This window comes from Lagopus leucura, unplaced genomic scaffold, assembly GCF_019238085.1.
Source record: "Lagopus leucura isolate 7727_CA_CO unplaced genomic scaffold, USGS_WTPT01 Super-Scaffold_73, whole genome shotgun sequence".
Classification (NCBI taxonomy): Eukaryota; Metazoa; Chordata; class Aves; order Galliformes; family Phasianidae; genus Lagopus; species Lagopus leucura.
This window is the reverse complement of record NW_024962252.1, coordinates 71,550,641-71,577,104: the sequence shown is the minus strand read 5'-3', so window position 1 is coordinate 71,577,104 and position 26,464 is coordinate 71,550,641. Positions and strand designations below refer to the sequence as shown.

General features: G+C 36.0%; 1 protein-coding gene across 1 annotated transcript in view; it reads left to right on the top strand.

The window, feature by feature from the left end:
- The window catches only part of STRN (striatin), a 63,174-nt gene that overhangs the window by 9,113 nt on the left and 27,597 nt on the right, over positions 1-26,464 (top strand). Inside the window, exons 2-6 of the mRNA XM_042892667.1 lie at positions 3,169-3,272; positions 9,811-9,884; positions 11,694-11,772; positions 13,520-13,684; positions 24,632-24,767. Coding sequence (XP_042748601.1) covers positions 3,169-3,272; positions 9,811-9,884; positions 11,694-11,772; positions 13,520-13,684; positions 24,632-24,767 — 558 coding nt within the window. The remainder of the gene's footprint in view (positions 1-3,168; positions 3,273-9,810; positions 9,885-11,693; positions 11,773-13,519; positions 13,685-24,631; positions 24,768-26,464) is intronic.

Genomic DNA, 26,464 nt, shown 5'->3' with positions numbered 1-26,464 from the left:
TGGGGAGCTGCCTGTGCAGTCCGAATCTATTTCTAAATTTCTTCCAACTATACTGAAATAATGAGAAAGCTGTAGTTGTCATGTCATCATAACAGCACTTAGATGTCTTACACTTCAAATGTTTTCATATTTATAAGGGGAATTGGTTAAGTATTTTGATCAGAAATTATGAATCTAGAAGTACAACGTTTTTGTGTAAGACTGAGAAAATACTGCTCCATCTCATCATTTGTCATATATATGCTTTGATGGGGATTTTAACTAGTTGATCTCTAGAGGTCCCTTTCAGCCCCTATAATTCTGTGATTGTGTGATATATATATATATATATATATATATATATATATATATATGAATAATTAAATAATATTCATTTATATTACAAATTGTTTCATGTATGATATGAACATTTAGGTTCCCTCTGCACACTTTCACTTAATGATGACTGTAGAGAAAGAAGTCTACATGTGGACTGCTGCAGTATTATGCATAATATGTCAGTTGCTATTTTTTATGCTGTCTGTCCTCATGTCCTCATCTTTGCCTTAATATTATCATGAAGAATTTCTTAACTTTGAAGTTTCTTAACGTCTTAGTGACATAAAAATTTGAGCTAATGCATGTAAATAATGATTTAAGAATGACTTGACTATAATTATCCTATATGCATATAAACAAGGAATAAAGATTACTAATGTCTGTGAGAAAGACGGGGGGAAACTGTCCTTACTTTTGGAGCTATGAAAATGACATGAAATGAAAGTATCTCATTTTAGGAGTCAGAATGTCGAAAGTAATGCTTCAAAAAAACTCCACAGCTGTGCTGCAAGGCTCAGAGAGGGCACAGGTTGTTCCCACACCTTCTTGTGCACTCCTGCATTTCTTGATCTGACAATAAAATGACTGACCAGAGTATAGTGACTGTGGAAGATTCTGGCCGTAAGCCTGTGCAGGGTGCAAAGGCAGCTCATGGGCTTCTGACTCCAGCCTGTTGTTATTGCTGCCTGCTTTCCAAGTGAGAACCACACGTATTTCGTGTTCTTAGACCTCCAAGGGAAGTTATGAGGCATGAGTGACAGCATTGACATACCTCTCACAGCAAAAGAAGTTCAAAGAATCAATTAAATTTTTTCCAGGGCCTTTTCTTGATGTGTAAAATGTGGGCCTTGCCGGGGTGGCTGTTGCTGTCCATCCTCTAGGCACACAGCTTTGTTCTTCCTGTACTGGAAATGCCTGCAGGTAGCCATAGGTCCTTACAGCACGTGTCCTGGTGCCACTGGGCAATCCTTTTCATTCCATCCAAGTGTATATTTATGTAATGTACTCCTTTCCTTTTAGTGAATAGTATGCTTTGATGTCATCTCACTTGCTTGGAATGGCACTTGCATGTTTCTGTTGGGTGTGTTTAGAAGCAGGTTGATGGAAATTACTATTGGGGTGCATCAGTCTGTGCCTTGTAACCTGGGGGGCTGTACAGCTATAGCAAACCAAGTTGTACATGCTTGAGATGTTGCTAAGAGGGATGGAGCTGAAATGCTCCTTGCAGAGTTAAAATTTTCAGAGTAGACAATGATGGCTCCTGAGCAGTACTGTGACTCGCCTGGCACTGAGCGTACAAGGAGCATTATATTTAATTCTGGCTTTTTGCTCAGTTCAGGTTAAATGCTGAGTGAGAGCAAGCTTGCTACCAGAGTGATGGGGCCTTCCTTTTGATCCAGCTGAGGATTTTTGGGGAGTTGAGTACATTTTCCCTGGTGAAGATGAAGACTGAGCTCTTTGGAGAGATTAGCCAGCATTTGTCACATGTTGTAAACTGGCTGCTATAGTTGGGGATTGGTACTAAGGCTTCTTCAGGTGCTTGTGATGCTATTTACTGGCTCTATTTGAGCTGTGAAGTTGTGTCAGTTGCTGTAGCTGATCACCAGCAAATGCAATAAAAACCTGAAGTCAGATAAGTTATTCTTTAGCAGCAGTTTAAGTCTCATTTAATTACAGTATCTGAGGACTGCTTTCAAAATTGGAAGGAGGACAGGGTAATTCTGTTTCTCCCAAACTTCCCCTGCGACACTGATGCAGACTGCAATACCTGCAAAGAACAGGTTGGCTTGCTTATAGTGAGTATCTGTGGAAAAGAAGAGCTTGTTAGTCATCATATTCAACAGCTGGAGGTCTTGACCAGTTGCCTTTTATGCTATTCAAGCTTTTCAGGACATACATCTATGACTTTGCTGCGGAGGTTGCTGCTGACACTGAAAATGGCAGGCAACTTGAAGAATGGGTGAGGCTGAGGTATGAAGTGGTGGCTGTCCAGAGGCATTTCTGCCTGAAGTGTGCTTTGTGAGATGAGAGCACAAGAACCTGTGTTTTATAATGACTTGACTTAAACGTGAAGTATAGGATCAGATTCTGCCTTTATGATTAAGAAGGACTGTCCTATGTGTATCATCATTGCCTATTGAAAAGAGGTTTTCATGGGTTACTAAGTACTGTCTGCTGAAAACTGACAAAGGTTAGGTGTCTGTTTTCCACTTCTCTTTACTTTTATGCCATATCTTTCCCCTTCCCTCTCACCAAAGTATCTTTCTCTCTTTCCTGTTTTTCTCTCTGTTAAAGTACTTCTGGAGAGCTTTCTTTAACCTGTTTTAGTAAGTATTATAATTAACACATAGCACTGTGTTAGAAACAGTTTTATTTTTCTTTTAGCAGGACATGCTGTATTTTAGTTCTCTTGACTAGTATCATGTATCTAACGTGTATCTGCATAACAGTGCACTAATTATATACTACTTCAGATAGTAAGGAGAAATATTTTAACATCTTCTGCTTATCATTGGCAAATGCTTTCATCTGGTGAAGGCTTTTTGTATGTTGATTTTATATATTCTTTATCTTTGATTGAATGTTTAGCTAAGGGAGTAAATAAACCCTGTCAAACAAACTAGAATTTATTTCTTATCTTTGTGAGGTTTTTTTTATATGAATTGGGAGTGTAGTTTAGAAGGCTTATCTATGCAATGCTTAGTTTAAGCATTTAATGTTTGTGAAACACTAAGCCAGATTCTTTTGGGCTGTACAAATCAATTCCAAAGTAACTTGAGGCGGGAGGAAGAATTGAGCTCTTCTGAATGGTTTTAAAGAAACAGTCTACATTGAATACTTTCTTTGCAGGCCCAGATCGCTTTTCTTCAAGGTGAAAGGAAGGGGCAAGAAAATCTGAAGAAGGACCTAGTGCGGAGAATCAAAATGCTGGAATATGCACTTAAACAAGAAAGGTACGTTGGTTTAGCACTGAGTACGTGATGACAGATAACGTTGCCCAAAGTGGGAGAGATTTACTGTGAACGAAAAAATGTTTGTGTTTACCAGTTAATCAAATACCTATTTCTTTGTTCGTGGGAATTTCCTTAGAAGTCTCCTGTCTACTACTTCAGTGTTTTACTCTGCACGCACTCTCCTGTAGTTCTAAACTTTGAGGCACACGGATTATTTTTACTGTGTTTCCAGAGGTCTCTACTCTAGTGATTTATTTCAGGGCAAGTTAAGTTACTTTTATTTATTTATTTATTTTTACCAGTAAGATGTCTTTTAAAATGCTTAAAGGAAAAGCATACTTCTACTAATACTAATACTTCTACTAATTGTTGCTTAAATACTATTTCCCTATCAGATAATTCCTACTTTTCTTTCATAAAATATTAATAAAATGAACTCTAAACAGTTTACATTAGTAGAAATATACACATTTGCATGTGAGAATAGGATACTGCTTGAAAATAAAAAAACACAATGAAGCACAACTATGAGAAGCTTTGTTTTTAGAATTTCTCATCTTACTTGGGCTGCTTGGGCACATGAGATATGCCTTACATTGTCCAGTTTACTTGCTAGCACAGGGCTGCAGCCCCAGGGCTGCAGCATATTTGCTGCTTCTTCAGACAGTTATCAGAGAAGTGGTTAAGGTGGATATCCTTTTTGCCCAGGCCTTCTTGCCTGATTGATCTTAAATCAGATAGCATAGGAAAATATCAGATTTCTGCTTAGTGAAGATGTGTTAGCCACAGAAAGGCTTGCGCTTGAAGCATGATTTTAAAGATTAGAGTCACTTTAAAAGAAGACAGAGAGGCAGTGGAGTACATTTTTGTGCAGTTATTCCTTATGCTCTAAGGAATAAAATTGGTAAGACTTATTGTATTTCAAAATTAAAAATATATTCCTGGTTACTTGGGGATCTCTCTAACATTTTCATAGTCAAGTTAAATTAGCAATTTATCCCAAATGATCAGGCGATATAAATCTATTTCAATAAACTATGATATAAGTTTTTTAAGAAAAAAATAGAACCAAACCAAAACGAAAAACCCTTCCATATCTATAATGAAAACGTCCACTGGTTGTTTGGTAAGAGCCACTTAAATTTCATTTGGTATTTAAATGCTAATGCAGCATACAGTGTCAGAATTAGGAAAATACCCAGATAGTTTTTTGTTGGCAGTTTTTACATATGTTATCTTTTATCTTAATTTTTTTTGCATTCTTGTTTTGTTTCCTCTCCCTTCCCTCCCCATATGTAGTATTGGCCTCAATTACTAAGGTCAGTAAGCCACACAGGCAGCTGATCTGATCCAGTCTGACATTTTCTGTATGCGTATACAATAGTTATTAAAGTAAATGTGGTATTTGTGTGTGGTGTGTGCTTGAGATGGCTATTTATAACAGTTTGTTGTTTTAAACAGAAGTATTATTTGCCAGTTACTGAAGAAAATGTTTTCTATTGCTGCTAGAAATGTCTCCCAGCAAGTGTTCTTGCTTGATGCTTAAAGGAATGGCAACACACTGGGCTTGAAAACATTATTCTCTTTCCCAACACTTCCCTAAACCACCATGTACTCCGTCTGCCAGTAGTCAGGTTGGATGCTGGCTGTTTATACAGGGATCTCAGAGCTGAAAGTGAGATCCTTGAAGGTAGGAGGAAAACATTTTTGATAAGTTAGAACAAAGCTGGTGCTGCTGGGAGAGGAAAAGAAGACTTACCTGCATTCTTCCATTTCAGCCCTGGCCTTGTGTACCAATCTTAATGAGATTAAATAGATTATTAGTAATTGAACGGAATATTAAATCTTGATCCACAGTAGTTTGTGCTCGCAGTGTTCCCAAAATAAGAAATGGTTGACATGGGTCTTCTCAGGTATGAGATTTTATGAGCTGCTCTTTTGCAGAGTGGATCTTCAGAATTTTTTCCAATCAGTTTTAAATAATAAATTTCAGAAGCAGTGTTCTGTTTCTTGGCATTTACCTGATTTTGTATTGAAGAAGGTAGAAAATAATGTTTACGTAATATCACGTTTTTTCTGACAAATTTTGTTTTGTTCATTATATCAGTAGTGGTAACTACCTTTTTGTTGTTTGTGTATGTAATCAAGTTGTTTCTGCTGAAGAGTCAATACAGTAAGGAGAAAAGAACTTAGAAAGAGTTAATCACTACCATTTTTTCAGCAGCAGTTCTGGTGTAGGTTTGCCAACATCCTGTAGATATTCAGTGTGAGGCAGTTTGTCCTTGAGTGTTATGTTTTTTATTGCTCTATTGATAGTTGCTCCATCAATAAATGGCATTATTTCCTTTGGATTTTCAGGAGCTAAACAAAATGTAGTACTATTTCTCTCAAGTGTGTCTAATTTAGTAAATTAGTCTAGGTTGTTTCCTGTCTCAACATATCCCATCCAGAGAACCTGACTCTTGAGCCATGTCTCTAGAAATACTTGATTTAATTTTATGTTGTTTTCTGCACTAATGTGCGTGATCAGAGTGAGGCTGGCGCCCTCACCCCTGGATAGAGCATCTTACATTGCTGTTCCTGGCAGTCTTTCTTGTTTATGTCTCTTGGTTTGGCGATGACTCCTAGATCTTCTACGGATGTTTTGGCAGGCTCCCTCAGCACAGCTGGATCAGATGCTTCAGGTCCAGTGACAGATATTTCCAAGAAATAGTGGCTTTTTTTGATTGGAATCAAGCTTTTCTATATGAAGCATTCAGAACAGTTTAACTGCTCTCAATTTTAGGAGAGTTTGAAGGATGAATGCCTTTAGCGTTTTTTCTGAGCACCTCCTAAAGTGTTGTGGCAGCGATGTTTAATGCATCCAAGCACTGTTTGTATAGAAGAAACACAGTTTAAAGAAAATGATAATAGCAATAGTAATAAAAAGATGTATAATGAAGTACAAAAGCCAGAGCAGTAGTAATATACATACTTACCTGAGTAAGGCTATCTATCTGCTGAAATAGTTTTATGGCCCCAAAACTGCATTCTTCAGACAACTTTCAATTTTCAGAAAACAGTTAAGCCACCCATGTTGGTCATGTTTCAGATAACAATGCTAGGCTCACTTTGTGAGTGCCAAATCCCAAGGCTACCTCAGTATTTTTAAGCAGATGAAGCCAAGTTTGGAGGAATTTTGTTTTTTCTGTTTTCAGATTTCTAGAAGAAATACTGTATTTGCTCTCTTTTGTGGCAGTAGCATCTCACTACTGTGCTGTGTGAACTACAGTTCAGCAAGAGTGCTAGAGGGACAATTTCAAGCAGCTAATAACTAGAATATGTGCTTTCTGAGGAAATGGAGTAATTAAACATATCTGGTGGGCAGGAGATACGTTACTTGAAGGAACAGAGAAATATAAACATGGTAAGAGGTAAGTCATACGAAGAATGTGGAAAGACAATAATTAAGATTTATTTTGTGAGACCTTTCATGCCTTTTGTTTTCAATATGTGGTAGTGGCTGATCAAGACTTCCCCTTCTAAGACTTGGATTCTTAATCCTTGTGTTCAGTCTTTTCCTTAGTATACTTTAGAAAGAAGGAGACTTTCATGCTTGTGACATTTTCAGCTGTACCATGAGGATGTTACTAATAATAAATCTTCCACTTCCTGCTAGAGTGAGTTATTTTTTTTTTCCCAGTGGACAGCTAGCTACCTTACCCTCCCCCTTCCTTTAAACTGGAAGTTAACCATAGCTGAAGGTGGGTTTACCAGGTCAAATGCTCTGTCACTGTATTCACATTTTTTTTATATCTCAATGGTTTTGTCTTGCTCAGCAATCTGAGTTTATACTAATTCATTGTAATTAATTCAGTTTTGCGTTGGGATTTCATTTCATACCAGTAAACGTCTATTGCTTTTTCTGCTTGTCAGCTGTCTTTGTCAGGACATTGTGCTTTTGTTGCATCTGTATTTTCACTGGTCTCTGCCTGTGATGCATTTAAATCTTCTGATAGATGAAGTCTTAGTCCAGCTTAGTAATGAAATAAATTTAAGGACCTATGGTGTACCAGATCATGTAATCTGGGTTATCCTCTTGTTTTAAGAAAGAGCAATAAAGGCTTCAAAAACTGTTCCATTACAAGGAGGAACTGATTTAAAAACAACCAAGCAATCAAAAAAAACCCAACTTTGTTACTAATAGATTAGAATGTGAGCAGAATGAAGAATCTTACTATGCTGAACTGATTTTATCATGCATTTAATGAGGGGGAAAATTTCAATTAGAAAAAAGTCACAAAATGCTACTGTTTGTTTAAAGAAGGAAAACCCTGTAAGAACTGTAAAAATAAACAAACTGTGAATATACAGAGTCTTAATGTTGGTAACAAATACACTGAGAAGTATTAAAAAGTACAGATTGAATTTTTGAGAGGTAGGTTTTGGACATAAGAAGGGTAAAGGGAATAATCTTTTCACTTAACCTAATAATCATTGTATTTAGTTCTTAGGGAGAAAATTAACAAAACTTTGACTAGAAAACTGGTGAATGCTCTGAAGAGAATAGGAATTTATATAAGGTGTATGAACTAAAAGCAAGTACCCCATGCCACAAAACCAACTGCTCTCTGAAATATTGTGGAGTATATAATATATATATATATATATGTGTGTGTGTGTGTGTGTCACTAATCCAGATTTAAGTGAAGTGTTAATATTTGCTTTTCAAAAGTCAAATAAAAATAAATTAAACATTAAGATCACTTGAACTGCTGACTGCATAAAAGCTTAAAGTGTTTTTTTTTTTAAATGGGATGTTTATTGTTGCTGAGGTAGGTTAGTGTCAGACTAGAGGATTTGTACTCAGTCGTTACTTTTCATTAATGATGGTGGAGTGAAAAAATGTGCACAGTATCAGTATTTAACAGTGCTTACGTGGGTTTGTCTAACTGGGGAAACATCTCTCTGCTTGTGATGTGTAGAAAGCATGCTTTGAGAATTAAGTATTTCAGATGGGCATTCAGCTTTAATTTTGTTTTATTCTTGGATATTCTTCTTTGTACCTATCAAAATGTTTTTCCTTCACTTGTTTCTGTTCATATCTTTCGAATACATTCCCTCCCCTTTCCTCAGTGATTGCTGCTTAGCTGAGGTAGAACTTAATGCTCTGACTTGAGAGAGGGATGTGAATTCCTTCATCTGTCTTAGTTGCTGTGTACTCCTAAGAGGCATCATCTCTCTGCACTCACGTTGCTCACACAGTATTAAATGTTTATTATCACTAAAAAAAGGCCAAATTGTTAGGAAATGTGTACTGTCAATACTGAGGTGTAAGAGCTACCAAACATCACTTCCATTAGCATTATTTTATTAGAAGTAGTGAGTTTGCTAGTGGCAGTTGCCTTGTGCAGTTATGAGGTGTAGCACATTATTTTCTTTAAAATCATTTCAAATGGAAGAGTTCCTTTGCAAGTAGTGAAGCCAGTGAAGCCTGTCTTATTGTTGATATGCATAAGTGGGTTGTTTTTTTTTCATCTTTTTGTCTTTTTTTGCCTATATCTTGCCTTACACCCAGCTCAATGTGTTTGCACTGGTGCTGTGCCTGCCCATATGCATGCAGGTTGGTATTCCCACTGTTGCCAGGCTGAATCTTGAGTCTTGCTTGAGTTCTCTCTTGCCTTTGATTTATGATAGGAACAAGTGCAAGTGCTGCTTCTCCACCCAGTTAGGAATGGCTACAAAGCTTCATAGGGAATCCATTGGGTTTGAATCTTCTAAGCTTTTGTACTTGTTGAAACCAATTATTGAGACAAGAGTTACAGTGGATATAAGAGAAGGGGGAAATGATAGTGACACTGGATAAGGCTGTCTTTGCTCTCAGTGTTGCCTTAGTTACTGTGTTGTCAGGCTTTATCTATTGTGATAAATCCTTATTAAATGACTTCCATATAGATTTGTAATGTTATACTACTGTGAAATTATTTGTAATGTGTATGTTTAAAAGTCTATAAACACTGAATCTGTCAGATGAGGCTTTTCGTCTTCTAGCTACTCGTATGGTCACATGGCATTCTTTGTGGAGCTTATTACAATAGGCCTTCTATAGACTAAGTATTTTTGGAAGAGGACTCTGAGCTTTTGAACTCAAGTGTCAGGTCTAGCAGCTGCATGAGAAGCTGGGCTGCCATCAGCAGTAGAATCTGAGTGGTCCTTAGTGAGGAAAGCTTGAAGAAAAAATTTGTTTTACTGAGGTGGCAAAGTGAAGTATGAAGTAAATGGCACTGAACTGACATTCTGGGGATAGAAAAAGTTTGATAGTTGATTTTCTTTTTTAACACGGAAGCGGAGGGGCAGGAGAAGCAAGCACATATCCGCAAACAGGGAAGCTTGAAAAAATTAATTAGGCAAAATAATGCGCTGAATTTCATTGTTTTGTTTTGTACCTATCTTAGAAAGATGAAGTGGTTTTTATAATGAGGACAGACAACATTTATGTGTCTATTTGTACCCTTTAAGTGATTTTGTTTTGTTTTGTTTTTTTCCCATCTCTTTTCAGGGCTAAATATCACAAATTGAAATACGGCACAGAATTGAATCAGGGAGATATGAAGCCACCGAACTATGATTCTGGTAAGAATTTGTTAAGAATGAGTTCATTACTGACATAAAAGCTCTACTATGGCTTGTACAAATGCTGAAATGACGGTTGATGAAATATGTCACTCAGAAGAAGCAGTGGGAATAGACATAATAAAGTCCCTTCAGTACTCATCCGTAAACCAATACTGCCATCAATCATTTGTTCAGAGGCTCAGAAAAAGAGAGTTCTTGACTCCAGCTGTGCTTAACAGTGCCTTCAGAAGAAGGGTTTTCACTTTCAAAAGTAATTTTTAGGCAGATTTATCTCCATTATATATTAACTCTTACGTAGAGTGAGCTTTGGTAGTTGTGTATTGCATCCAGCTGTGTTCAGTAGTTGTCAGGAAATCATTGTGCAAGAGGTGATTTTCCATGGTTGCTATTAAATGGGTTTGTGAATATTGAGATAGATAAAATGGATGTAGGTCCCCTTATGTGTGAATTCTGAGGAATCTTTGGTAGCTTCTTTGTTAGAGGATGTATTGGTGTTTTTGTTGTGTTTTTTTTTCCCAATTCAGTTGTTTAAAGAGGAATGACTTCCTGGTATGTTCAGTAACCTTCCCATATCACTTATCAAATTATTCATAGGGTTATACCACAAGCTTTTCTGGTTCTTAATTTTTGTTTATGCAAAGAAGATTTTGTTCATCCTTCAGTGTTTTTACCAGAATGGCTTCAAGTTCTTTTTGTAGAGCTTTTTGTAGCTAACAAGCCAAGATATTTTTTATCTTAGGAGCGTATGCTTTTTTATTTCCTGAAGGAGGGGGGAAAAAAGTACTATGAAGCTATGTATGGAAAAATATGTAGCTATTAGTTGCCAGCATTCAGGTAGGTTTCTCACCAGAACAGCCATATAGTTTTTCTGTGGATTTTCCCAGAGTAGTGCTGTTTGAGTTCTGATTAATGATTGTGGAAAACATGGAAAATTTTCAACAGCTTCTTAGAGTAATAAATAAAGCTTTTTTTCTTTTTCTTCTTCCATAACAATTATGTAAATACAGATGAGTTTAAAGTTGATGTGAGTAGTTTTGATGGGTATGGTCAAATATTAAGGAAATTTGTTTACCAGTATATTATAGATGGAAATGATACTGCAGATAGAATTCTAGAGTCATAGAATGGCCTAGGCTGAAAAGAGCCTCAAAGATCACCTAGTTATAGCCCCCTGCTATGGGCACGGTCACCAGCTACCAGACCAGGCTGCCCAGAGCCACATCCAGCCTGGCCTTGAATGCCTCCAGGGATGGGGCATCCACAGCCTCCCTGGGCAACCTGTTCTAGTGAGTCACCACCCTCTGTGTGAAAAACATCCTTCTAATATCTAACCTAAACCTCCCCTGTCTTATTTTAAAACCATTCTCCCCTTGTCCTATTACGGTTCCATTTGATATTGTTAGCAGTTAAAGCTATTTGTATTGAAACTTGAATTACGAGCAGTAATTAAATTGGAACTCCAAATTGTTTATGTAGTTGTGTTCCCTTTGAGGAAAAAGGAAAGAGTTGGCCCTCTTGGATGTCAGACCCGAGGGAAGAAGATACTGATGACTAGTGGAACTTGATCTCATGTATTAAAATATATAGTTGATTATCTGTATTTTTTATGTGTCAGTAATAGAACAGCTATGTTCTGTATGAATTTTTTTCTTTCTTGATTGATTTTTGGTGCTTGGAATTTTTGTGTTGTTATCCAATCTTTCCTAATACTTTTAATACAAATTACACTTATCTTGTCAAGTGGAGGGGAATATTTTTAAAATGTCATACAAAGAAAGCTGTTTTTAATTAAATAATCTTTTCCAGATGAAGGGAATGAAACAGAGATTCAGCCACAACAAAATAGTCAGCTAATATGGAAACAAGGACGACAGCTGCTAAGACAGTAAGTGTTGAGAAAAGAACTTGAATAATGAGTGCAAGAAAGAGTATCTATTACTGAAATATGATGATAGTGGTATTTGATTTTTCTGTTAGATTTTCTTTCAAGAAAAGTTAGTGTGTTGAAATTCATTCATCTTCTGCCCTAATGATAGAAATCATTAGGAAGTTTTGACTAAAAGCTTTCTAATTCTTGATTCATCTTAATGAAGCAAATGTCTGTTAATCTACGTCAGTTTTTGAATTCTGCTCCTAATGAGTTATCCAGTTCCAGAGTATTTGATTGTATTTCTTCGGTGGTAAGCGTTCGGTTGTTTGTTTTTTTATATGTGCCTTGATTACAGCCCTCAATTTACACAGGGGTCTCTTATAAGACCTGTTATCAGGGTCACCCTGAGCATGTTTTTGCATGTGTAAGTTTCATTTTTCTAAGCTGAAAGCTGGATTCTATGGTCTTCAACCAATTAGCAGAATTTTTGATATCTAGTGGGTTTTTTTGTGTTACCAAGGATTACATGGGAGGGCAGGGAGATGGTAAAAACTTCCTAGGGCTTATTGGAATGGGCCTCTTTCCAGTGAATTGTACAAAAGTTAAAATTGTCCAGTTTGTCTATTGGGTGGCTTTTACTTTTTTCTTTTTTTTTTTTTTTCCAAGAACCCATATCTCTTCATTTAAGTTGCATAAACATAATTAAAGTAATCTTGACTTGGATTGATTTCAAGTGGCTTGGAGTGATTTCAAGGCAAGTCCTTCCTTCCCAGTGTAATTCATAGGTTTTATGTTGCCGAATAGAGTTCATTACTGACAGACTCTCTTTTGCATAGATGTCTGGTTTGATTTTCATATAGCCATCAGGCAGTATTCCTCTGCAGATGTATTTATGTAGAAGATATCATTAAATAACTGGAGGAAGATATTTTTGTTGGAAAAGTGCATGTCCTTGATTTGTGACAGCTCTTATTGTAGAATAGCATTTCTGCTCTTCAGAGTCACCCAGATTATTGACTATTTAATTAGTTCAGTATTCCTGAGGAGATAGCATTATTAACTTTGTTCTGTAGAGGAAGGAACAGAGACAGATCTTTCCAAAGGTAATTCTGTGCATTGATGTAAGTGCCGACTTTAGACCTTGATATTTTCATACAAAATGTCCAAGATTTTTGCTGCCCAGTCCTTGGGATGCCAAACAAATTAATATTTTGCAGATAAATTGCAGAGTGAGAAAGACAAGGCACAGATTTTATCAAAACTACTGCATTATAAATAACCATTCTTACTAGTAGCTATAGCTACAGAATTTGGTTTTATTCCTTCTGTTTTCGTAGGATTCTAATGATTCTTGTAGGAACATGTCTCCCACTTCTTGTAAGGCTTCGTATGTAGTTTCCATGTGTTGAGGAATAAAATGGCTATATTGTACATGCAACTGTGGTGATTTTTATAAGCCAGTTGTAAATATTTTAATTGAAAGTGCTTTTCCATCCATTTTAGTAAATGAATGAATAACGTATTGTATAACCTCTGACTGCTAGGCTCTTTGATTTTTTTCCTCAGTGACTGTAGAGGCTGGTACAGCAAGAGACGATCCCTCTGCAGCTGGTACAGGATGATTTATAAGCATGTTTCATTAGCACAGCACCATACTTTGCTAAGCTAAGATGCAGAAGATGAGTTTAGGGAGAAGTTTTCATTTATTGTTTGGAATGAGTAAGATGTGCATGAAGAATTAACATGAATTCTGTTCCTACAGGTATCTACAAGAAGTGGGTTACACTGACACAATATTGGATGTGAAGTCAAAACAAGTCCGAGCTTTATTGGGCCTCTCAAGTGATGCTTCAGAGAAGGAAAACAGAAATCAAGAACCTATGGTAAATGGCACAGAGGGCCAAATTAAAGAAAACGCTATGATTGGGTAAGTGTCATAATGACAGTATTGTCTTTCTTCGTTAAGGCAATTAATGATGTAGAACAAATTTTTGATAACTGAGATTTCAAAAGCCTTTTCCTAACAGAAGATTAGAGTAATTTAAATGAATTTTATCACATTAAGCAGTTAATATGGAAGGAACTTTTAATATTCACATCTTTAAAAACAGCATGTTTGTTAATTTTTCTGGTTGCATGGCAGCACAAAGGCAAATTAAGCCTTTTATATGTAATCAGAGGTCAGTGTTGTTTCAAGTTAACAACTTATTGTTGAGAACTTCAGATAGAGGCTTTGCTTTTCTGATGTGTGCTGACATTGATGTGATAATGTATGTGAAATACAGGACGTTTTGATTAGATTTGAAAAAACAAGTTTACTTATTCTACTCTGATTTCTGTAAGGTCATGGTTTTCCCCTAATGGATATACACGTTCAAATGAAATAATTGAAATATATCATAATTTATTTATTTTCTTTAAGTCTCTATCACTATGAAAAGTCAGTCGGGGGTAGTAAAAGCTTATGCTTGCTTTTGCTTTTAAGTGTTTTTTATTATTATTATTTTTATTTTACTTTTCTACATTTTCTTTTCCCCACAAACAGATTTTGTTTGTTGAGGTTTTGTTCATTTTTTTAAAAGGAAAATTAAATATGAAACTTAAATGTAGAGGTTTTCAGAAAGCAATCTGCTTTTTTTTCTTGTTTAGGGTACGGTATGTACAAAATTTGAAAAATAAGGGAAATGATGCAAAATTTTGTCTGAACAGTATGTGGGGTTACTGTTCCCAGTGGCTTGTGCGGTCATCAACAAGCACAACTTTCTGCAAAGATTCTCCCTCTTTTCTGTGCTAATTAATGTGGCAGAATTCAAGATCTTTGTATTTTAAAGTCCGATACTGTTACGTGACATATTTTGTCTTTAAAAAGCATTTGTAAAATTGTATTGTAGCAGATAGCTCCAGCAATTTCAGGCCAATAAGTTATCTAAGGACAGAAGTTCATTGTTACATAATTAAATTTAATGCTGTGAGGTGGAAAATTTGAATGCATGAGAAACCCTCAAGCTACATAGATGACAAGCTGCGTCGTTTATGTGCGATGGCTTTGTTTTTGAAGAACAGGGAATGCTTGATAAATTACAGTAATGATTTTAGTTCAGTTTCTGATGAAGTCAGTTCTGGAGGAAATGGATAGATAAAGCTCCTGTTCTTATACTCAAAAACAAATTATTGAAATCTGTTCGTTTTTTTTTTTAATAGGTAGATATTTATAAGGTAGTTATGTGATAGAGAAAATGATTGGACGGTGGTTTTTAATATAGAAGTTTTTAATGTATTTTTATTTCCTATATATTTCCTCTCTGGGTAGGTAGAATATCAGATTATTTTTTTAACACTAGTAGTGCACCCTGTATCTGAGGATACTCACTGATGCAGAAAACAGTTCTTTCTGTTGTGGCTATGCAAGATTGTCAACTTAAAGGCTGTTCAGGCACATACACTCTAAGACTGCTCTCAGCTCATTTGTAAAGCCCGAGATGGAAGAATGTATTAGAAAGATTAGAGGAGCATTTTGATACATGATGTGAGACTTGACTCCTGGGTTTTAAACTGAAAGAATCTTCAAGTGATCTCATTCACAACAGTCATGTCAGTCCTTATGGGTTATTTTGCATTTGTGGATGTCAGCTGAAAACTTTCTTATGGAAAGGAAAAAGTTGAGATTTTACCAGAAATCCTTGGTGAATTTAAGACTGGCTTTCATTGCCACGATTCTTCTCTGTGATTCAAGTGCACTTTCTGAACATCTCTTTGAACTTTTAGTGCAGAAGGCATTCTGTGACTTTCTTCCTAGCAGAGGCTGCTGTAACTGCCATTTCCTCTCATGCTATTAGATACACATTATACTTCACTATTTCTGTGCTATGTGGCACTTTCACTTTCTCTCAGCTGCACTGTCACTTTCCTCAGAAATGCAAAAGTGCAGCTTTATGGCATAATGAAAATCAGAAAGGAGGTGAGGTGTTACTCAGCTCATACTTCAGCAGCCTCACTGATTATCAGCATTACTTACTACTTACACTTGTACAGGCTGGTTTCTTTCTGAAGAACACTGGTATTTAATCGGTGACTTGCTCCTGATCCCAACTGGAATCGTTACTGAGTGTTCAAAAACTCAGTTCAACATTACTTCTGTCTGTTTACCAGAACTGCAAAAAAATTAGATGGCTCAGCTTCATTGTGGCTTACAGTCTCGAGATAGGAGCACTCTTTAAAGCAATCTCAACAATGCCAGGCTATGTAACAGAACGGAGAAAAGCTTGGTTGTTCTTTTAGCAGCCTCTTGCTATTCCTAGTGTGCATATAAATTGGATAAGAATTGGAGTGTCACAGCAAGCTTGTGAGATTGGAAGGGCTGCAGTGAGCAAGTGCACTTCTGTGGTGTTAGAAGAGGAAAGACAACTGTGGTGAAAGATTGGAAGAACAAAAGGGAAAAAGAAAACAAACCAAATCAAACAGACCCAAAAGCTTAGTGCAATCTCCAGAGGTATAAGGCCACGTGTGTTTGTCACCAGTCATTCAAGGACAGGTTGGATGGGGCCCTGGTCTAGTATTGAATGTGGAGGTTGGTGGCCCTGCATGTGGCGGAGGGGGTTGGAGATTCATGATCCTTGAGGTCCCTTCCAACCCTTGGCATTCTGTGATTCTGTGATTCTGTGGGTCAATTGCAAAGTAAAATGCAATAGAATGCGGATGGAGGGTGAGCCATGGCTGCAAGGATACACCTTGTGGAAGGAGGGTTTTCTACCAGCACTGTATGCTTCTGAAGCCAATGGAATTTGGCAAATTTTGTGGTTCAAAACATTTAGTGAAAATTGAATCAAGTACTTGTTAGTAAGTCTGAGGCTAATGGTTTAGTTTTTCTTTTAAATCAGAGTGCTGGGTAAAATGCATGAAAGTCCATCTAACCTAATAAGAAACAGTTGTGTTAAACTGAGAAAATACAGCTCAGAGAACATTGACTTGTTTAGTCTTAGAAGAAATGCATAATATTGTGGATACAGCTAAGACTGTATTTTAAAGTCTTTTGAAAAAAAAGGCTTATGTGGGAGGACGGATGTGAGAAGTGAAGTTCAAGGAATGAAGGAAGAAAGCTTGTGGAGGAGAAACGATAAAAACCAATCAATAGGAATTTGGAAAGATAGTGGGTGAATGTGATGAAGATAATGTAGCAGAAAGGGGAAAATGGCATAGTGAAGAACTGAATGAAAAATGGATGCTTTGATATGTTGCACGAACAGGAAAATGGAAGGCACGTTAGATTGAGATGTTCTTAAGAATTTCTCTATATAGCAGTGTAAACTGCAGAAAGAACAGATTGGCTAAATTGCCTTCTGTACAACTGAACTCTCATTTGATAAATTCTGTAGAAAGTAAAAAATGATGTTTGATGTTTTCATGCTGCCATCTGGTTACCTCTTTTGAGTGGAGAGTGAGATAACAACTCTAATCTAACTCTAAATCTAATCTAATCTAATCTAATCTAATCTAACTCTAATCCTGTAGGCAGGATGTTCCTCCTCTGCTCAATTCAGTACTTTTTTTGACAGACTTGAATGATTCAAGTCTTGTGTACCAGCACTTGTGTACCTGCTTCAACAGCCAGAGTTCAGACGCTGTGTTCTTGTATTGGTAGTAAGCTGAGCCTTTTTGTGGGAGATGCTTGTGAGAATGTTAGGAATGGTTATGTGAAGGTGATTGCTGGTTATTTTAATATGGCTAAGTTTGCAGTAGTTACTTCAATGCAAATACTTGGGTCAATCATCTTGATTGACAACAGATAATATGTAACTTGAATTCTGTTAATTTTCATTCATTTTAGGAAATTGCCATCTTGTCCATCATCCCTCATCATCTCGACCACCATACATATCATAGAGTGTTATAGTTACATCAGAAAACTGTTCATACTATTTTTTTTTCTTCTTTTGGTGCAGCAGTGAACTAGCTACTGTTGTGTGAAAGCCTTCTAAACCCATTTCAGTTTCTCTTATAATTAGATCATGTCACCTCATTTTTTGTGTGTTACTAGCTGCCACATCTGTGGGCAAATATTTGTATTCTTACATTGCCTATTTATTTGTTAATGTACAGATCCTCATGAAAACTTTAGCAGTCAAGACATCATGTGGATTTTGAGTGCACCCTGGGAGATTTTGATTCCATAAATGAAATGTTAATATGATAACCTGAAATAGATGTAGTCCTGTTTCCACTTATTTCATGGAATTTAAAAGGGCATCTGTTTTCAGTTTCTTCAAATCAGCTCACTTGCTTTACAAAAGATAAGTACCACTTGGCATGATTGGACTCAAATAGTTACTAAAACAATAACTTTATATTAATGGTTGAAATTGTTAACACTCGTGGTGGGAGAAATGGGTGCTTTCCCTCAGCAAACTGAAACATAAATGAAGCTGCCTGCAAATGTCATGTGTAGCCTTAAAAACTTGAGAGTATTTAAGTATCGTTGGCTCACTTATTACCTCATTTTTAACAGCTTTATCTTATTGACTGAAACCTAAACAGTCAGATTTGTTTACCTTCTTGAAGGTCTGTATTTGACTATTGCTTGATATGAATGGAAGCAAATATAAAAGAGGAATAGAACTGAAAAAGGAGTAAGGATATGCCAAGAATACGTTTGTATCTATATGCACATGTGTGTATACATAAAAACAATATAGATAAATTATCTGAGTTTTTGTTAAGAGTTGTTGACTAGAACTATTTAAATAGTTCTATAGTTCGGCTATAGTTTAAATAGCCAAAAGAAATTTTTAACGAAAAGTTGAATGGCATTTCAGCTTCTCTCTGAAACTGATCTGCTGCTCAAATTTTCTGTTGAACTGTGTATGTCTTCCACTGCATATACTTTGCTAAAGCATCAAAGTAACACGTTTGAGAGCAGATCCAAAGACTCTTTCAAATATTAGAAGGAAATATTCTGGAAATCTTATATTTGTAATATACAACTGATCATTCCACCGGAGACTGCCACAAATGTATGTCTTTCTGTACCAGAAGGCCTTAATAACTTTTGCATCTCTAAATTCTATTAACACTAATACATGTAATGAAACTACTGCACATGGGCTGAGGAATGTTGTGTGTTAACTTGCTTATAAAATGGTTTATTTGGGAAAATATTTCACCTTTTAACTACCCAAGGTAATACCTGCCATGAAAAAGATTTCCAAGAAGAGCATATTGAGTTTTTAAAAGAGAAAAAAAAAATCCCAAATCTGTTTGTGTTTTATAATCAGGTTTCTTTTTGTTTGGTTGGTTGGTTTTTTGTTTTTTGTTTTTTTTTTTTCCATTTCTTTCCCATTTATGTTCACCCCAGTCTTGCAGTGACCTAACAGACATTACAGAGATATGTGGTTTAGGCCAGTCCTAGCCACTTTTAACAAATGCACTGAAGCAGAAAAAATGATTAGGTAAATTGGGGGATTAAGTGAAGAAAGTAGTACCAATTTTCATTTCATTGGCACAGATCATAAGGATTAGGAGTCTAAATTGTTATTTTTGGAAGTACCAGGTGAGAGTCATGGTGCAGAAGGAATGGGAAGAAAGAGACAGAAGTTGTACAGGGAGTGAGAAAGAGACCGTAAGAGGGGTGGTAAATGGAGAGAGATTTGTTTAACATTACCTCAGTTCTTTAAACGCTGAATTGTTATTTATCTTTTAGAAACCTTTTTTATTTGACACAGCATAGTTATCTGACCAGATTGGACAAGGCACAAGGTTTTTCTTTTTTCAGTGGCACTTTTTCACAATTCCAATTTGCATCCAAACCATTTTGTAAGTGTTGCTTACTGGTTGTAGCACGTATTGCGCTGGTTCTTGCATCGTGTGGTGTGGATTTGTAAGAAGTTTTAATGGTTGTGACAGACTTTCTAGTCTGTACAGTGCTCTATGTGTTTTAATTTGGATGGTTATAAGCGTTCATAAGTTTATAAATTATTAGTTTGATATTAGTGTTGATACTATGAGATTTTTTGCACAGTAATCACGATTTCTTAAACTGTTCTGTAAAGACAGCTGTCATAGGAAAATATTTGAATTTGCATGCCGTTATTTTCTGTATCCAGTTTGAAAGGACTCCATCAGCCACGTTGAAAAGACTGTATTAGAATGTGAAATATTGACATTCAGTGGGAAATTAACAAAAACAGTGACTTTGTGCTATCGTGTTTTGATAGTGAGAGAAACAAAACAAAAATGGCTCAAGGAAGAATTCACTTAACAGTTCTTCAGATGCTGGGCCATGATGAGCTTTCTCCTGTACAGGTCCTGGAAACATTTCTCAGCCTCAGCTGAACCCCTGTTTATTTAACTTTATACTGTGGTATTCCTTCCTGCTTCTGAATTTGTCAATAAAATCTGTTTTTATTTAAGGCAACTTGTGTACGTTTTGGACTGAAAGCCAATCAAACAAAAATGGAACCAATCCAGCAAGGCTACCTCTCCTTTTTCTGCTAGGGAGTGGATAGGACTGAGGCAGTTAGTGGTTTTGTGGCCAGGCAGTTTGTGGGAGAAGTTTGTGGCACTCTCCAAGGACATGACCACAGAAACTCCCCAGAGTCATATCAGAAGAGGAAAAAAATAATGACAGAAATATAGACAGTGAAGAAAATACACAGCTGTAATCTGGCACTAGTCTGAATTAAACCTGGCTTTCTAGCATGAAACATCAGGGTCTTGTTAGAAGCAGAACAGGTGTCATCAATATGCTGTTTAGTAACCTCATGTCTTCACTTTTCATACAAGTTATAGCTTCTACTTTTCCCATAATAAGAGAACAAAATCTACCAGAGGGTTTATGTTAAGATCCTGAATGTTAAATGTTAGAGGCAGTTCAACACTGCAGTTTTTTTTAAAGCTGCTATTATTTCCTTATCAGGGCCAACTGGATTTTACACAAAATGCTTGTTCCGAGCCTTGTGATTGTAGAGAAGAAAGCAAAGAGTTGGCTGCGTGGGCCCAGTGAGATCCTAGCATGCTTTCAATAATATATATGGAACATCCACAAATTGTATTTCTTTCATTTCAAGGGAAGACATTATTTTTAATTTTAAAGAAATGAAGGAGTTGAGACACATCTGTATTATCAAACAGCATGTAAAATATGGGTTAGAATAAGATTTTCAGGGTGGTCACAATTGCAGAAAATTCTAGATACTTTTTCTGAGGATAAAAGTAGTCAAGTGATTTTAGGTTTATATTGCTCTAACGGAGGTAAGTACTGAAGTTACCAGCCCATATAATAACAAGAATTCTGTTTTTTAAACAGGAAAAAAGGTATCTTATATTTGGGAATCAGAAGTTCCCTGTGTGAGGAATTCTCTGCATACTGTCCATCTGTTAGTACTAAGGTGGAGAGCCCTGCAGCATCAATGTAGCTGTGTTTTACATCCTGGCAGTGCTTATTGTGCTTGTTACACTTGTGATGAGCAGTTAGTCCTACTCTACTCACTGGTGCTCAGGCACGAGTAGCAGGTGTTCTCTGCCCAGAGGCTTCCCTGCCTCTTTGGATATGGCCACAGGAGAGAAGAATGTGATGCCCACACAGAGTTAAGCCTGATTAATAGAAAATGCTGTGTTGGTTAAATGAGTTTTAGATCTGGTTAGGAAGTGGTAAGCCAGCTGAGATGAAACATCCAAGAAGACTTGTTCTCCTCCAGCAGTGTTCTTTTAGACAGCGAGACTAAGGAAGAAGGAAAAAGCATCACTTTGAAAGTGACATTCTTCCCTACTTAAGTTTTGATTTGGGGCATTCTAGTAAAGAGGAATTGTGCTTTCCAAGTCGTTTTTGTTCTTTCAGTTTCCCTGTATTTGCAGCGTTTCCTGAATCTTGCCATTGTCTTGCCTCGCTAATGCCTGTATGATGGGACAGTTCCCTGCTGGTCCCTGCTCTTTGATCTGCTGTACTGTTATTTTCACCCATTGAATGTTTTTGGTTGGTTTTTTTTTTTTCCAAGTATTATGGACTGCAAGAATTCTGGAAGTGTTGAGTTGCGTTCATTTTTCCAGAAAGGAATTTAAAGTAATTTACGGTACTGTTGTGTCTCAGAATATATTTTTGCCACTTTTTTTCCCGTTGCTTTGTGAGTGACTCCATAACAGAAACCAACTTAGCAAATGGAGAATAATGAAACAGGCAAGCTTCAAATTGTCATCAAAGGGCAAATTAGTTAAGTCCAGGTATTTTCTCTTGTGTATTTTAGAGTATTTGTAGATGTTTGTGTTAATGGTAATATCTAAAATGATGCCTTAAGTTTATGTACTGCTAAAAAATGAAAGATATGGATGAGTCACTGTGAGTCACTGTTGACTAGGTTGTTAAAATATATTAGGGGTGTAGTATAGCCAGTCAAACTGTATGAGCTTGAAGCTTCTTTTCTCTGTGGAGCCTTTAAATAATTTAAATATTTTCCCACTTCTGTTTTCTTTTGTTGTTGTTGTCTTACAAACACTTTACTGGAAGTTGTGCTTTAGCACAAATAATATTTTTTGTACTGTGCTGACTTTGTACACTTCAGTACTGTACACAAGTTTTGAAATGTATGATTAGCTGTGTATTCCAGTGCATAAGGTGCCTTTTTTTTTTCCATTTGTAAATGGCAATACGCAGTTTAGTGTATATTCTGACTACTTAACTATGTAAAAATTGATACGATAGTTGAATTCTGACCAGTTACTTAACAAAAAGATAAAATCTCTTTTGGTGGTCACTGTCAACTTCACTGTAAGGTTAAATGAGTACAGAAACTAATTTATGTTTGAATTACTACAAAGGATGTTTGACTCATAAAAACAATTTCTCTCATTTAAAATTTTCTCTTCTATGATTGGTGTTAGTTCATACAATACTCTGGTATATCTGCAGTTATTACTCAATAACGCTATGTTTTTACATAGTAGATTTTCACATCACCTTATGCACAGGAAAACAAAAAAAAGCCAAACCAGAAAGAAATAACAATCAGAGTTAGACATTTTTGTCCGCTAAAAGTTAACTAGGACTCATAGATGCCTAAAAAAACAAGAACTTTTTAAAGTGAAGCACATTACATTTCTGCATTGGAAACAGTAAAATAACAGTCCCATAGGATTTCTTTGAAACTGTATTATTGCTACAAATTAGGTATTATAGATTATACAGATTGAAGCACTATAGTTTGCCCGTGCAGTGATTACTTGAGGAAAAAGAACAGCATTGCATAGTGCTTTCAGGTTTGTCAGGGACAAAATACTACAAGAAGCAAGGCAAATTGGAAGCATGTTTGAGACAGTTCTCATCTAAGATAAGGGAAAGAAGAATTAATAAAGTCGGTAAAACCAGTGACCGTGAACGTGCACAGCAGTACATCACTGTATATTGTGCTCTGTGTAAGTGGAATTTATAGTGGCAAGTGAAATTGTTACAGGTATTTTCAGTCAATGCAGATGGGTAAAAGAATAGGATGACAAATTGTCTGATGAAGATGCAGACATACTGGAGCTATACAGAAGCCACTTCTGCTAATGATTATCATGTATGCCTAGAAATAATTGAGTGGAGACAGCATAAAGGAGGAATTGTTTTGTTTATCACGCCATATTACACATCGGAGCTTTTGACCTTGAATGTTTCCTGTAATAAGCCTTGGCAAAGTGTTATGAAGAAACTCTGGAATAAAAGGCTGATGGACAGATAATCAGGTGTTTACACTACAGGGAGTTTACAGGGCCTTACTGTATAGCACTGTTAGTTGATTGAACCTTTTTAAATGGGTCGTAGCAGAAGCAAAATACAGCGTTGGTAAGGCACTTACTGTCAGAAGGGATGACTGTACAAGACAGTTTAGAACTATAATTCTTAAATGAGAGGGAGAGACTTCTATGGTTTCAGTGGTTGTGAAAATCAAGATGACGTGCATGTAGTGATGAACTGTGCAACATCAACTGCTGGTTAAAGGTAAGAAAACAACAGCAAAGTTTGTCTCCTTTGTAATTTTAAAGTCATAGAAGTACTTTAAAGGGTTTTACTACAGTTCACACTGAATGTATTTTTTTCACCACTTTATCTCTGATAAAGAAGTTCATCTTCTGCGTAGAAAACATTATACCCCTTAATAATTTTGGAATTGCTTTAATTTTGCATTTATTAGAATTTCATTTAATGGTTACAGTTCTATTTTTTGAATTCTTCCTCTTCAGCTGTTAATATGACAACTCTTTTAGCTCCTGTTCTGGAGACACTCCTTGAGTTTGTGCCAGTGTTGGCAGTCATGATTTCACCCAGTTTTGATTCTTTCCTCTTTTGTTTAGTGTTAACGTCTACAGAAGAGTCACTTATATCATTTTATAAGGCAAATTTAGCACAAAAGTTAATGGATGATAGATCTAGAGTTTGTTTCCCACAAGATGGAGAACATCAGTGAGCACCAGCAAAGTTTTCCTGTACCCTGGGGTGCGTGTGACAACCTGCTTAGTGGAGCTGTAACTTATACCTTGGTTCCTACAGCTTTCTGTGTTGATATATCAGTATTGATAAAGCTTTGGGGTGTGTAACAGCTGGAGAGTGCTTAAAAATGCTTCTAAAATTAAAAATGGAAAAAGCAACAACAACAACAACAAAAAAAACTGTGAAGTGCCTGGTAATTGCAGCTGGATAAAGAATAATGGTTGTAATAAGATGAATTTATGGATAACATTTAGGTTTTTAAGCCACAAATGTTTTTTTCTGTAAATAGTGCATTTTTCCCTGTAGGCTTATTTTAATTTCATGTGTTGTTAGACACCATAAAATAGAACAGACTGGTAAATGCAAAAGTGATGTTGTAATGGTTTCTTTTGACTCATAGTGGTTGTTGTTGTTGTTTAGGAAGCCAGAATTGACTGACTCTGCCTCTCTGCTAGAGACCTTCAAGTTCCTTGAAAATGCAGCTGCAGACTTCAGTGATGAAGAAGATGAGGAGGATATTGAAGGAAGAGAGAAAACAATCATTGATACCGCAACAGTGAGTGGAAAAAATAATTGAAAAAGTTACGAAGAACAGAAAAAGTGAGATTAATGAGATGCCTATATGCAAAGTATATGACTGTGTATGTACACGTGCAAATCATTAATGCATCTTTATGATGGTCTGTCCAAGCATGTGTGCACAGGAGGAGTTCATGTGTTCAAGTTAAACTTCGCTATCTGTCTTGCTGGAAGTTTGCAGTGACATATTTTGAACTGCTATTTCATACCAACTAGTACTTTAGATATATGTTCGATGCAGTTTTTAAAGTACCAGATATCTTTTTAAAATTATTACTATTTTTTAACTTTTTTCAGTGCATTTTATATTTAAAGTGACGTGTAGAATTTTCTGCTTGTAGGGTACAGAACTGAAATACCACTTTTGATTTAAGTGAGTTATTGAAGAAAGAAAAAGTATAACTGGAAAAATTTCAAAATGTGGTTAATAAACTGGTTTGTGTATTCAGTCAAAGCCTGATTCCCTGCCTCGTAGTGTATACTTTGCAACATCATTTGGTCAGATGTCATTAAATGCATACACGCAAATAATACTCAATTTTATCCTCTTATTTTTGGAATGAATATTTATTCATTGAATTATGCATCCAAAAATTTAAGAAGACAGAACTTACAGTGGATAAAATGGATCATTTTTATGATCAATTGTAAGAATGACTGCTTAAAAATACCAGTTATAAAGTTATTTTTAAAGAGAATCTTGTAATTGATGACCTGTGAACTACTGTCTGAGACACCTTTGTAATATAATGTATAACATACTGTGTTCACTAAACCTGCCAGGAGTGTTAAGTCTAGTGTTTAGTCTTGTTCTAGGCTGTGAAATTGGTTCATCGTATTCAGAGAAAACAGCCATTCATCCTCATGGGATGAATGCCCTAGGTACTGAAGTATCTTCACATTGACTTATAGCAAGGTCCCAAGTCAAAGTACATGATTAATGTAATTTTTCTTTTTCTATAGAAATATTTTTTTCCCTACTTATTTCAAATTTGTTAATTTGCCAGTTAATCAAATAACTTTAAGGCAGCTAGTTCATTTTGAGTATTGAAGGAAAAGTAAATTTATTACAAGAAGCATACTGTGAGGTCTTTTGTTAAAACATGTATATATTTTTTTTCCCATTACCAAATTTGCTTTAGAATTAGATTAGGAAAATGCAGTTTAAGCATGGAAGTACTGTGTATAAATATCTGAAATGTCTAAAGACATATCAGGATGAAATGATTTTTGCCAAACCTAAGCAAATTAGCACTTTCCTTAGGTATTTTTCTAGGCTAAGCTTTTGGTCCATTAGTAGAGTGATTTCGGAGGTGAGTTAGGTTATTTTCAGAATAGTTGAGACAATTTGGCTTTGCTTATGTTCTTCCTATGGCATTGTGTTGGGGTTTTTTGTTCTGCGTGTATTTAGGTTGTTTTTTTTCTTTTATCTCTATCAAAAGAAGATTTGTACTTTTCTGGTATTAAAAAGACTGATAATCATATACATCAATGTAGATTCATTATCAAGTGATTGAATATTGATGGTTACAGGAAGTAATTGTACAGATGATTTTCATTTTTACTTCGAAATTTGAAGGAAATCTTTATGTTAATTTAAGGTTTATTAGTACTTTCTTCCTGCTTCTTAAACATCCTCTTACAATTTTGTATTGTACTGTATTACAATTTAGT